The 12370-nt window shown below is 39.2% G+C and overlaps 5 protein-coding genes across 5 annotated transcripts in view; 3 read left to right on the top strand and 2 right to left on the bottom strand.

Annotated features, from left to right (window-relative positions):
- Positions 1–1090: 1090 nt before the first annotated feature.
- Positions 1091–1177, top strand: CBG27458 (the record flags this gene model as incomplete). The annotated part of the gene is made up of 1 exon (XM_045238910.1): positions 1091–1177. One exon carries the CDS (start codon positions 1091–1093, stop codon positions 1175–1177), a length of 87 nt encoding a protein of 28 aa, XP_045100806.1.
- A 25-nt stretch (positions 1178–1202) lies between these two features.
- Cbr-mrp-3 lies at positions 1203–7284 on the top strand (the record flags this gene model as incomplete). The annotated part of the gene is made up of 21 exons (XM_045238909.1): positions 1203–1379; positions 1428–1556; positions 1682–1999; positions 2020–2227; positions 2275–2394; positions 2444–2570; positions 2618–2996; positions 3043–3300; positions 3352–3586; positions 3634–3920; positions 3972–4296; positions 4341–4576; positions 4670–4976; positions 5392–5621; positions 5665–5898; positions 5950–6153; positions 6213–6314; positions 6364–6538; positions 6751–6754; positions 6795–6932; positions 6975–7284. The coding sequence occupies 21 exons, from the start codon at positions 1203–1205 to the stop codon at positions 7282–7284; spliced, it is 4503 nt and encodes a 1500-aa protein (XP_045095947.1).
- A 51-nt stretch (positions 7285–7335) lies between these two features.
- CBG15994 lies at positions 7336–8035 on the bottom strand (the record flags this gene model as incomplete). The annotated part of the gene is made up of 3 exons (XM_002643335.1): positions 7336–7497; positions 7692–7891; positions 7933–8035. Coding segments are annotated over 3 exons (465 nt in total), but the record flags the coding sequence as incomplete, so codon positions are not given.
- Positions 8036–8383: 348 nt separating this feature from the next.
- CBG15995 lies at positions 8384–9079 on the top strand (the record flags this gene model as incomplete). Its single annotated transcript, XM_045238908.1, has 3 exons — positions 8384–8432; positions 8838–8890; positions 8939–9079. The coding sequence occupies 3 exons, from the start codon at positions 8384–8386 to the stop codon at positions 9077–9079; spliced, it is 243 nt and encodes an 80-aa protein (XP_045095946.1).
- A 1853-nt stretch (positions 9080–10932) lies between these two features.
- Positions 10933–12370, bottom strand: part of CBG15996 — a gene marked incomplete at both ends in the record, with an annotated part of 3099 nt that continues 1661 nt past the window's right edge. The window contains 6 exons of the mRNA XM_002643337.2: positions 10933–11167; positions 11423–11510; positions 11557–11644; positions 11693–11831; positions 11882–12006; positions 12053–12127. Coding sequence (XP_002643383.2) covers positions 10933–11167; positions 11423–11510; positions 11557–11644; positions 11693–11831; positions 11882–12006; positions 12053–12127 — 750 coding nt within the window. The remainder of the gene's footprint in view (positions 11168–11422; positions 11511–11556; positions 11645–11692; positions 11832–11881; positions 12007–12052; positions 12128–12370) is intronic.

Below are 12370 nucleotides of genomic sequence, written 5' to 3'. Positions count from 1 at the left end.
AAGCTTTCATAGTTTGATCCTTTTTCTCTCATACATCAGATCAAAGAACTTTTCACACTTGTTGCAACTTCCCAAAAAAGACCAAGAGACTAAAAAACATCAGTTCAAGAAATTTCTGACGGTGGTGGCGGCACACACAGTAACAAAATAAGCAGCACAAAGTGAAATGCAAACAATTTGAAAACAGTTTTTTTTTCTACTCATTTTTCAAAACGAGACGCAGAATCATCGTAAAAGTAGGAAGGAAGGGGAAGACCTAAAAGTGTTTCTCTTGATCATGCAGACGTAGATCTGTTCAAAAATGTGTTATTATCATAGGTTGTGTGTACGCATTCATATCTTTTATTGAATTTGATCCAGTTGTGTTCTGTTTTTGTTTGAGATCAACGACAATGGGGGTCGGGGCGTTGGTGTTGATGTTATATCGGTGTTTTTTTTTTGCCTTTTTTCTTACTGCCATATATTTATAACTTCTATATTTTTAGGTCAGGGTATGTCTAGGATTTTTACAATATCATTACTTTTGAAAACCTTCGAATATTTAATTTTAGACTGTCAAATTATGATCTAGACTTGCCAAAATATTCTGGTAGATCAAATTTTTTAATTCATCCTGTAGCAAAATAACGAACAAAGGAAAAAAAAACAAATATAGATTCATTTGTTGAGGTTCAGGACACTTTTTAGGTTTGCCTGGCAATATTGATATTTTATTGTTTTTTTTCATTTAAAATTACAACTTTGGTTTTCAAATAATGCTCCTCCTTCTGATTTAAGCTCTTCTGACATACATCTGCGCCAAAGTTATTTCTAGACGTCATTATCCATGACTTCTCCACCCCTTATCGCTCCCCCCTCTCTCTCTATCTAAACTCTCCCTTTCCGTTGCAATAGATCAACAACATTGTAGTTTTTTAGGCTCTGTCTGTCCACTTGCACAAATCACAAAACTCGCACGACTCCATGGGTCCTCAGGTCTTATCACTTGTCTATCATTCTTTATTTTGGTGTCACGTCGAAGACAACACACTCATTCATTGACGGGCACAACTCTTCTGCGCTTCTCATTTCTTCTACTGATAAATTTAAGATGATAGCATTAGCATCACAACAATTGTTCTCGGCTTTATGTATACTTTTTTTTGAATTTATGTACTTTTTCTTCAACCAATTTTAGAAATATAATTAAATATTTTCTTCAGATGGAAATAGACCAACTTCTCAACTCAACGGGTCCACCGATCAGTGTGGTTCTTCCAAATAGTTATGTTGTTGTTCCTTCAATATTTTTCTGGATTCTCACACCTGTAATAATCCACGACATCAAAACCAGCCGCTTGAGCCCTCTTCCATGGTCCACATTGATGAGTCTAAAATGGGTATAGTTTGCCCCGACCATTTAAACACCCTGTCTCTTTGTATTGCAGTTTGTGGCCAGCCTGCTGATCATTGACCGTCTCTTCGTTTTCCTTCTTGCAGTATGGGAGTCGTTATTTGAACACAAGAACGTGACAGCCGATTTGTTCATCTTTCCGTTCTTTCACAGTTTTACATTAGTACGTTCAATTGAATTGGGAGAAAGGTCACATTTAATTGGTTTTTTTTAATTCGCAACTATAAAATTGATCTATTCAATGGAAAAAAAACCTTGCGAATCGGTCTTGAACAATTCTGCTTTCAGCTCGCCCTTCTAATCGCTACCAATGAAACCCGTCGAGCTGGAATCCACTCATCTGGATGTCTATTCTGCGTCTGGATGCTTTTTGCAGTTTTTGCTGCTCCTGAATTCTACCAATGGATGAATAAAGGAAGCCAGCCAGAGGTGAATTCGACGAATGAATTGTTTAGATATCCAATTTCTAATAAACTATCTTTTCAGCTTGTTGCCCGAATCGACTTCTTTCGTTATGTCGCGTACTTGACGTACTTTCCCTTAGTGGTCGCCGAATTTGTACTACACTTTGTCTCTGATCCCTTCCCGATGCCCAAGACTTATCAGGTAGATTGCTGACCAGAGAGCAAATGAGATTTTTCGTTCAGAATTCAAAGTGTCCAGAAGAGAATGCGAATTTCATCAGCCGACAACTCTTGATGTGGTTCTCACAGATCATTTCATTGGGTAGCAAGAAAACTTTGGAAACTGAAGATGTGTTCGAATTGGATAGTCAAATGGATCAAGAATATCTCAAGGCTAGATGGAAGACAGAATGGCTCAAACAGTCAGAGAGTGAGACCTAATTTGAAAAAAAATTATCTAGAATTTTTCTTTTTTAGAAGCTCACGAGCAACAAGTGAAGCTAGATGAGAAACGACAAAGATCGGGGACTGGAAACGAGAAGGCCCCACTTTTAGGGACTTTTAATAATTACGGAGCTGTCAATCAAAATGATGCTGGTAATAGTTTTTAAAGGCATTAGATTTTGAATAAATATAGAAAATTTAGATCGTGTGATTGTCCAACCATCTGTGATTTTCACTCTATGGAATATCATGAAGTGGGAGCTTGTTGGAGGATCGTTCATCAAGTTTTTGTCCGACTTGTTGCAATTTGCGAATCCAACATTCTTGAAGTGAGATTTAAAAATTTTTTATTGAAACTCAATTTGTCTAATTTCAGCTTTCTCATTACTTTCATTGAAACGCCCGACGCCCCTTTGTACTACGGAGTTGCCCTCGCAATTGGAATGTTTCTGGCTGGACAAGCGAAATCTCTGTTCATGAACACTTATTTCATTGTCATGACTCGAATTGGCGCCAAAATTCAAACTATGCTCAGTTGTGCAGTTTATGAGAAATCTCTATTGTTGTCGAATTCCGCTAGACGAGAGAGAACCGTTGGAGAAATGGTCAATATTCTTTCCATCGATGTGGATCGCTTCCGAATGATTACACCACAACTTCAACAGTACTGGAGTAGTCCTTTTCAAATTATTGTTTGTATGGTTCTACTTTGGCAAACCATTGGGGTGGCCGTTTGGGCTGGGATAGTGGTCATGGTGAGTTCTCGAGGAATTATGTTCTTTAATTATTTGAATGATTAAGATCAGTATTGTACCTATCAACATTTGTGTATCAGTTATCACTAAAAAATGGCAAATCAGATTGATGAAATATAAGGATGAAAGAATCAGATTGATTAACGAGGTACTCAATGGAATCAAGGTTGTGAAGCTGTCGGCGTGGGAGACAGCTATGGAGGAGACAATTGAGAAAATCAGAGACAAGGAGTTGAAGATGATTAAGCAAAGTTCTTTGCTGAAAACTTTTGCGGATTGCTTGAATGTTGGAGCTCCAGTGTTTGTGAGTTTTTAAAAACAATTTTGGAGCATTTCTTAAAAAATATAACTTCAGGTGGCCCTTGCAACATTCACAGTATTCGTCTTCATTGATGAGAAAAATGTGTTAACTCCTAACATCGCTTTCGTTTCTTTATCCCTGTTCAACTTGCTCCGTGGACCACTTATGATGGCTGCAGATCTAGTGGCCCAGACTGTTCAACTTGTTGTGTCCAACAAGAGAATTCGAACTTTCTTGTGTGAACGTGAAGTTGATGTTAACGCTATAGACAAGGAGATTCGGGGAGAACGTGAGCTTTTTTAGGGACCCCCTAAAAACATTTTTCAAACTTTTCAGTCTACCAAAACACTGTTGAAGTTCACTCTGGATCCTTCTCCTGGGATTTAGCTGAGGCTCGTATCTTGAGTGACATTGAGTTTCTGGTGGGCTCTAAGGAACTGGTTACTGTAGTTGGATCCGTTGGAAGTGGAAAGTCAAGTCTTCTTTTGGCAGCGTTGGGAGAGATGGAGAAGATTTGTGGATACGTTGGTGTCCGGGGTTCTGTAGCTTATCTTTCACAACAGCCATGGATTCTGAATCAGTCTTTAAAGAAGAATATATTGATGCAAGCGGATTTGAATGATGTTAGAAATTATTTTTGAAAAAAATTATTTCTCTGAATTTCAAAATTGCAGGTTCTCTACAAAAAAGTCGTGGAAGCTTGTGCGTTGAAAGACGACTTGAAGCAACTGCCAGACGGAGATGAAACTGAAATCGGAGAAAAGGGTATCAACCTTTCAGGAGGTCAAAAAGCGCGTATTGCTCTTGCTCGAGCTGTCTACCAGAGCAAAGATGTATATTTCTTGGATGATCCGTTATCTGCAGTAGATGCACATGTTGGAAAACATATCTTTGATAATATAATTGGCCCAAATGGGATGCTGTCTCATACCACAAGAATTTTGGTTACAAATTGCACATCCTTCCTTCAGGAGTCTGGGAAAATTATTGTGATGAAGGGTGAGATTCTGTTTGTTTTTCTCGATAATATTTTAACTGACCAGATGGAAGAATCCGGCATTGCGGTACATACGATGAATTGTTGGCTGACGATGAAGCCAGAGAATACCTACAAGAAGTAGATGCAGAATATGAGCAGGCTCAAGAATCAAGTGAAGAAGAGAGTGGTGATGAAGCTGATGATGTACTACCAGGAGCAATCGGTTCCAGTAGTCGAATGTCAAGATTATCGAAATTGTCGAAAGTTTCAAGAAAGAAATCGAGGTCTAGTATTGTGGAGGTAAGTCGGGTTCTCTAGGAACATCCCCCGATTCCCTAGAATTCCTTAGAATCCCTCAGGAAAAATTCCCGAGAATCGTTCATTTTTTTTCAGAAAAAGAAACCAGATGCATTAATCACAAAAGAGGAAGCGGCAGTTGGAAGGGTTAAAGCTGGAATTTACATGCTCTACTTTAAATCTATGGGAATTGTGAAATATGTACTGCCATATTTTGTTGCGGTGATTTTGAATATGGCATTTGCAATGGCTAGAAGTTTATGGCTTACTGCGTGGTCCGATGCTAACATTGATATGACACATCCGGATACTTTATCAGTGGGAACAAGACTTGGGGTGTATGCTGCATTCGGTGTCACAGAAGGTAGATTTTTTTTTATACAGGACCAAGAAATACAAAAACGTTGATTTCAACCATTTGAAAAGGTCTGGAACTCACATTCAGCTATCAGGGGGTTCCTATCACTTCGAAAATATTAGAAAATGTAAAACAGACTCAGGTTTCAAAACTTGCATTCACAATTTTTTTTGAAAATTCTTAGCTTTCAGCTCTTTTCCGATTTCCAAAAGAAACCTGTTTTTTCACGTTTTCAGTACAACAAATTGGGGAAATTCAGAAGTCAGAATAGCTAAAAAACTAAGAATTTTCAAAAAATTCTGCAAATGCAAAGTTTTCAATCTAGATCTGTTTTACATCCTCTAAAAGTTTTCAAAGTGATCGGAAACTTGACAGCCGAGCTCCAGACTCCTGAAAATGGTCAAAACAAATAAAAACCATTTGAAAATAAGAATGTGGGAAGCAAAAACTAAAATTTCAGTGTTCTTCCTGTTCTTCTCCCTATCTCTCCTTCTGCTTGGAGGAGTCGCCGCTTCCAGAAATCTCCATAGACCATTGCTTCATAATGTGCTGAGAAACCCACTATCCTATTTTGATGTGACTCCTATTGGAAGAATTATCAACCGTCTCGCCAAAGACATGGAAGTTGTGGATCTCCGTTTGAGTAGCTCTTTCAGATTCCTTGTAATTTCGTTTATGAATATGATGCAGGTAAGAATCCTCAACCTCTTTTACAGTCACCTCAAAAGTCCAGACTGTCATCATTGTCACCTACACCACACCACTATTCATCGTGATTATTATTCCCGTTTATATAATCTACTATTTTGTGCTCAAGTACTCCATTAAGAGTACCCGTCAACTTCAAAGAATCGCTTCGTTAACTCGTTCTCCAATATTTTCGAATTTCTCGGAGACCCTTCAAGGAATTTCAACAGTTAGAGCGTTCCAGTGGAATGATGAGTTTATCAGAAGAAATGATATGCATGTAAGCTAGCCGATTTTGAAATTTTCTATCTAAAATATTATTCTGTTTCAGCTCAACACCCATGTCAGATGCAACTACTACTCCCAAATGTCAAATCGCTGGTTGGCAATCCGTCTTGAACTTCTTGGAAACATTGTTATTTTTGGTAATTTCCAGGCTCTATTTTCATCATATCAATTTTCTTTTAGCTGCTTCCATGTTAGCCATCTTTGGGAAAGAATCAGGATTGACTGCTGGTATGCTCGGTCTATCAGTGTCCTACAGTTTGAATGTAAGTTGCAAAAATTTTTTGAATAAAAAAAAATATATTTCAGATTACATTCATGTTGAATATGTTTGTTAGAACCATCAATGACGTAGAGACTAATGTGGTGTCAGTGGAAAGAATTGATGAGTACAGTAAGACCAAGAGTGAGGTAAGCAATTTCAATTGATTTGTTCAAAATACAGTCAGCTCTATTTCAGGCTGAGTGGCGTATGGAAGGATATGTGCTCCCGCAATCCTGGCCTATCGGAGGTGCTGTGAATATTGAAGACTACTCATGCAGATATCGAGATGAACTTGATCTGGTGCTCAAGCAAATCAGTCTTAACATCCTTCCAGGACAGAAGGTCGGAGTGTGTGGCAGAACTGGAGCAGGTATAAACCCCCGATTAGTCGATGACTTATAAAATAAAAATTAATACTCCAGGAAAATCTTCGCTAGCACTCGCCCTTTTCCGTATTGTGGAAGCTGCAGAGGGGGATATTTCGATTGATCAAACAATTACTTCTCGTATTGGACTTCATGATTTGAGGGAGAAGTTGACTATCATCCCACAAGAAAATGTGTTGTTCGCTAATACATTGAGGTTTGCTTATAAATATTAGAATTTTTTACATATTAAGAATTCAGGTTTAATATTGATCCAAAGAGTCAGTTTAATGACCAACAACTTTGGGCAGCGCTTGAGAATTCAAATTTGAAGGCTCATGTAGAGACGTTGCCACAGAAGTTGGAAAGTCCAGTTGCGGAAGGAGGAGAAAACTTTAGGTAAGCACGAAAATTACAAACAAATCCAAATTTCGAATTTAGTGTTGGTCAACGGCAACTCTTGTGTCTCACACGCGCATTACTTCGAAAATCCAAAGTGTTGGTTCTGGATGAAGCCACTGCTGGAATCGACAACAGAACCGATGCGATGGTTCAAGCGACGATACGTGAAAAGTTTGCGGATTCCACGATCATCACAATTGCTCATAGACTGCACACTATTATGGACTATGATCGAATTATTGTGATGGAAGCTGGACGAATTGTGGAGGATGGTATTCCTGGAGAATTACTCAAAAACAAAAACTCAAAATTCTATGGTCTCGCTAAATCAGCTAAAATTGTTGGTTGATTGTTAGAAAGTTGTAATAAAATTGTTTTTATTAAATTAGTAAAGCAAAAATTAGACGGATGTTGAAGAGGTCCCCCAGAACCAAGTTCCGTTCGTCCATTGATACGCACAAGCAAACGTGTTATACTGAAAATTGCTATTGAGCTGCCATAAATGGGAAGTTGTATTGCAAGTGATATTTCCGTATATGGTGGTGGCCATTTCTGGAAAAGCCTGAAAATTACAGAAAACCATAAGAGAACCAAACGTGTTAGGAAATTGAAGCCTTGAATATTAGTGAACACAGGCAAATATCTATGAGCCCTGTTACGAATATCCACTAATTTCAGTTCAATTATTAGAATGTATTCGAAATCTGGGAAAACTGTTCGTTTCGAAAAAATAATATCAATGTAACGTTAACATACCACTTGTGTATCCAAATCTAGTTCAGTATATAAACCATTAATATCAATGTTAACAGCAATTCCGTGAGTTGGAAGGAGAAACATAGTCTCATTATTAATAGTGCATGAAAATGTTACTGGTCCATCGCACTGATTCCACAAATCTATAATCGGGTCGACTGTGTTGACTCCTTGATTTGGAAATGGCCATTCACAGCAATCTGAAAAACCAGTTCATTTTTGTTTACTTTAATTTACAGACTTCTTATTGTGGTCGTTGTTGAGTCCAATGAAGATGTAGTCGTGCTTATGTTTGAAGTTGAGCTTGAAATTGTAGTTGTGGAAGGAGAAAAGGTAGAAGTGATGTTTGGAGAAATTGTTGTAGTTGATACAGGAACAGTGGGTGCACATGAGTAGACGGTTGAAATTAGAAAGGACAAGAAAACAAAAGCAAACATGACAATACTACTACACGTTCTTGAACCGAAGCATTATATACCAACGACACATCCGTCTGTTTTTCAAAAAAGTAAATCACTTTTGTCACTTTCGTTCACAATTTACCAAAAGAAATGTCAAATGTTTATAATAAGTTTGAAAAGTGAAAGTGGGATTCTCAACTAATTAGAAACACGTAAAACGGATATAGCTCCGCTATAAATACACATTTTAAAATATCAAAACGTCTTTGTGCGGCTGAACATTGCTCCAGTATGATACGAAGGCAATTTATTTTTGTATTCGTTGCTGTTGCTAATGGTTGTGCTCCTTCTATACCTGCGAACGATCCCGTTCTCACTACCACTTCAACAGCAACTGCAACTCCTATCACAACGACAACAACGGCTTTAACTACGACTGTTCCTTCGAATTCAACTACCACAACTACCATAAGTTCACCAATTACTACGACTACTACGACTACAACTGGAAACACCACCACTGTTCCCACAACAACTTCAGTTCCCACAACAACTACAGTTCCCACAACAACTACACTTCTCACAACAACACTACAACCCAACTGCTGTGGATACCCAATCCGAGCCTCCACTACCAATTCTGCAATGCCTCCATCTGTAAATTGGAACGGATGTAATCAATCGGTCTCACTTACCTGTCAGGATTCTGGTACTAAAGGCAGAATCCAAATGGTCAGCATAATAGCAAACTATAACACTGTTAATTATTCTAATCCAAGTTCAATCGTAAATAATCTTGTGAGTTTCTAATAATCCAATATTCAAACACATTCTTTTTTTTAACAGGTCATTTCTGGTTTCCCACAAGTGACAACAACTTTTACATGCGATCCGGAAGCTCAGCTCTGGAGCGTTCAGGGACAAACTGGACAGTTTACTAACTTTGCCTGTATTTGGAAATACCTTAATGGACCGTTTCGATTATAAATTTTTTATCCTATCAATGTTATTGTCAAATACAGGTCTAAGTGTTTTTTGTTACAAATTTTTCTCGCAACTTTCTATATTGGACGTACCGTTATTCGACTAATAAACAGATCCTACAAGTTAGGTATCAGCTTGATTTTTATGAGGTGACGAAACATTAAACACCATGGCCCATTTAAAAAAATGATTTTAACTTTTGTGCCTTTCGCAAGTAAAAAGTAAAAGGAGTTAGTGTAGAGGGGTCACCTTGGGGAGTGTTGGATTCCCCGTGACGGCTCTAGAGAAACAAGCTACCTCTATGTGCGCAATGTCTGGCTAAGTGCATGGGTAAAGGGGATTAAAGTCTGTCTGTAGCGAGGAGTGGAACAACGAGCGGGCAGATAAGCGGTGTGGAAACAATAAAAGAAACAGTAGTATCAGTGACCCATTTATTAGCTGGATATATTTAAGAAAGGTGAATATATCGGCAAATGGAGGAATCCTTGGAGTCGGGCTGGCTTGGAGACGGACGAGAAGGAAATCACTGTTCACTCAATAGTTGAAGGGGCAAAAAGCCTTGGGCAAAAAAAACCCTTTTCCTACCGGTGACAAGCTTATCGCTTTTCATAGACAAAGTTCCCAAGCTGCACACGCTTCCCAGTGGTCACGATGACACTGTTAGGAAAACACTCATAAAACAGGTCACAGAAGTGGCCATTAGTCTATTCAGAAGGAAATCTATATCAACTCACATCATTAGCGGTTTTCGATAGTCCAATAAGGCCGGTAAGGCGATCGGGGATCGCCGGAGTTCTTACAGTATTGGAATAGTAGGAATAATGATGAGTAACGAGGTTGACAGACTTACTAGACTGAATTAGACTGAGTAATGTAGGCCAGAAACTGTTTTGTGAGTGTGTGCGCCTTTAATCCCTTCGTGGCGAGACCCGTACGATAGGGCGCGCTTGCACGAAGAAAGGAGAAAAAGGCGGGGGAATTTGAATATGAGAAAACAATAGAAAGACTGATAAACAAAGATAAATAATGAGAATGAAGTGGGAAATAGGAAGATTTCTGAGGAATAAGCACAGTGGGCTGGGCCTAGAGGTCCTCAGAATATCTTAAAGTTGGCGAGTCGGCGGATAACCACGTGGACTCGTCAACAGTTAGGGTATGCATTCTACCATAACCGTGTACAACGCTTTCCGTCACTCTGCATACATCGGACGACCCGCATCTATGTTCATTGCCCGCTCTAGTTTTTTCCGGTAGCGGCGCAATCGGTAGCGGCGCCGCGCATTTAGTACTCGCCCCCCCCCCATGAGTTCAACTCCTTGAGGAACGTATATAACCGTAATTTTGCAAAAAATTATTTTTCTCATGTCCCCTTACCTTTAAACAATGTTTGTTTTTTGCTTTTGTCCATGACACTTGAGCTCATGAAAAATATATGACAAACTAATAAAAATTCTGTCTTTGATATACAGGGTTACGTAAACGTACTTGGGTCCATGATAATGCACAACAATTTTTCTGCCCCATCTTCTGTCCAAACGAGTTGTTTCTTTATTGCTGACCTACTTTGCAGCTCAAACTTTCAGCCTTTATTGAATAATTTATAGCAAAAGTTCAATTATAATATTTTTTCCGCAAAAGCAAAGCGTTCAGAGATCAAATCGGGGCCTAAAGCGGTGCATAATGATCTGAAAAGGATGAGTCAGGAAATGAAGGAGAGAAAATAAATGTTTAGTGAACCATGAACAGAGCTTGGCAAACTTTTTGATAGAAAATGTGTGAAACCCGGTGAGGGTAGGAAATTCGAAATACACAAATAATCAGACTGAGAAAGAGAGCAATCCAGTAGAATTTATAATTCAAAGAAGCGTTGAAAGGTTGGCACGGGAGTTCTGACGGCGCGAACTGCGAAACGAGACGTACGGCGAGCGGGACAACTTCGTGGTCATTGTTTCATCAACACATTCGTATTCAGACTTGGCGAACGACGGGAACAGCCAGCAGCAGCACGCGGATAGTGCAGCAGCAGCATCGTGAAGGCGTAGGCGGAAGTGACGGCAACAAATGATGTAGACGATGGGATTGGTTGAGGAACTGAAAAGAGGTGGTGAAAATTGGTCTTGTCGCTCTGGTCACTTCATTCTTTGAGTTGCATTTGATTATGTTTCTTTTTTTGAAAAGAGAAAAATGGAGCTGAAGCTAAATGCGTGTTTCCTACTCTGTTTTCGGCGCCGCTTTTTGACCCCGGGGCAAAAATCTCCGGACAACAGTAATGTTAAATAGCGTGTGTGGAGGAGTGTCAAGGAATGTGTAAGACAACTGGTGTGGGAACGTGAGACAAGGGCTTACCTCATAACCGAAAGTACGTTGAGGAGAAGACGAAGCCATTGTGGGAGTTGTACACTGTGATCCAGCACTTTCTCCATCACGAAAATCACTGGAATTGAAAACTTTGAGGTTGATAGTTTTGAAAATTAAGAAACCTTGAATTGGAGTGTAGCAGAGGAAATAGAGAAGCATTGAGATGATAAGCATTTTGACCACTGATCGGCGGAGTTTAAGAATTGCCTCCTAAAAAGAAATTGGGGTTGAAATCTCTAATTAATCCTCTCTACTTACCTGTTGACTATGGTTGGCAATATTGTGATTGGCTCCTTCTTTCCCCCAGAGAACGCGGCACATGATGGTGTAGAGTGTGGTAAGGAAAACCAGTGGAATCGCATAAAGGACAATCAGCTCGCAGTACTTGAAGTAGGTTCTGCAAGAAAAAAATCCGATGAAAAGCTTGCTAGAAACAAAACAAAGCACCTTGTTTTATGGGAGATTCCTTTCCAGAAGCAGAAATAAAATTTGTGGAAAACGATGCCTTGGTACAAAAAGTAGGGAGAAGCGAAACACGCGGCAACGCACCAAACACCGCCGAGCACCGAGATCTGGAACTAAAAATTGATTTGTAGTGTTAGACGGATTATGGGGTACCGTAGTTTTTGTTGAGAAGCGTTGCATTCGCATCGGAGAGCAGATTGCGAGAAATCGCTCGACTCCAATTGCCATCTGAAAAGCATTAAAATGTGTTAAAAGTTATCTGTTCTTCAAATATTATTGCGAAAAAATTCAAAGAAAATCCGAAATCCCCGTAAAACGGCGTTGAAAAAGAAAAAATTCAAAAAAAAAGTGCCGCCGGGGGACGAGGATTTTCAGTGAGAAACCTAGGCCACGGCACCTGACAGCCTTTTTTTCAAGTCGCCGACAATGGTTTTTTACGTTTTTTACCTGCCGGAAATGAAATTGAAAAAA

Source organism: Caenorhabditis briggsae (assembly GCF_000004555.2).
Source record: "Caenorhabditis briggsae complete genome, chrX, whole genome shotgun sequence".
NCBI classification, from domain to species: domain Eukaryota; kingdom Metazoa; phylum Nematoda; class Chromadorea; order Rhabditida; family Rhabditidae; genus Caenorhabditis; species Caenorhabditis briggsae.
The sequence above is the reverse complement of the archived record's forward strand: the minus strand, read 5'-3'. Positions and strand labels throughout refer to the sequence as shown.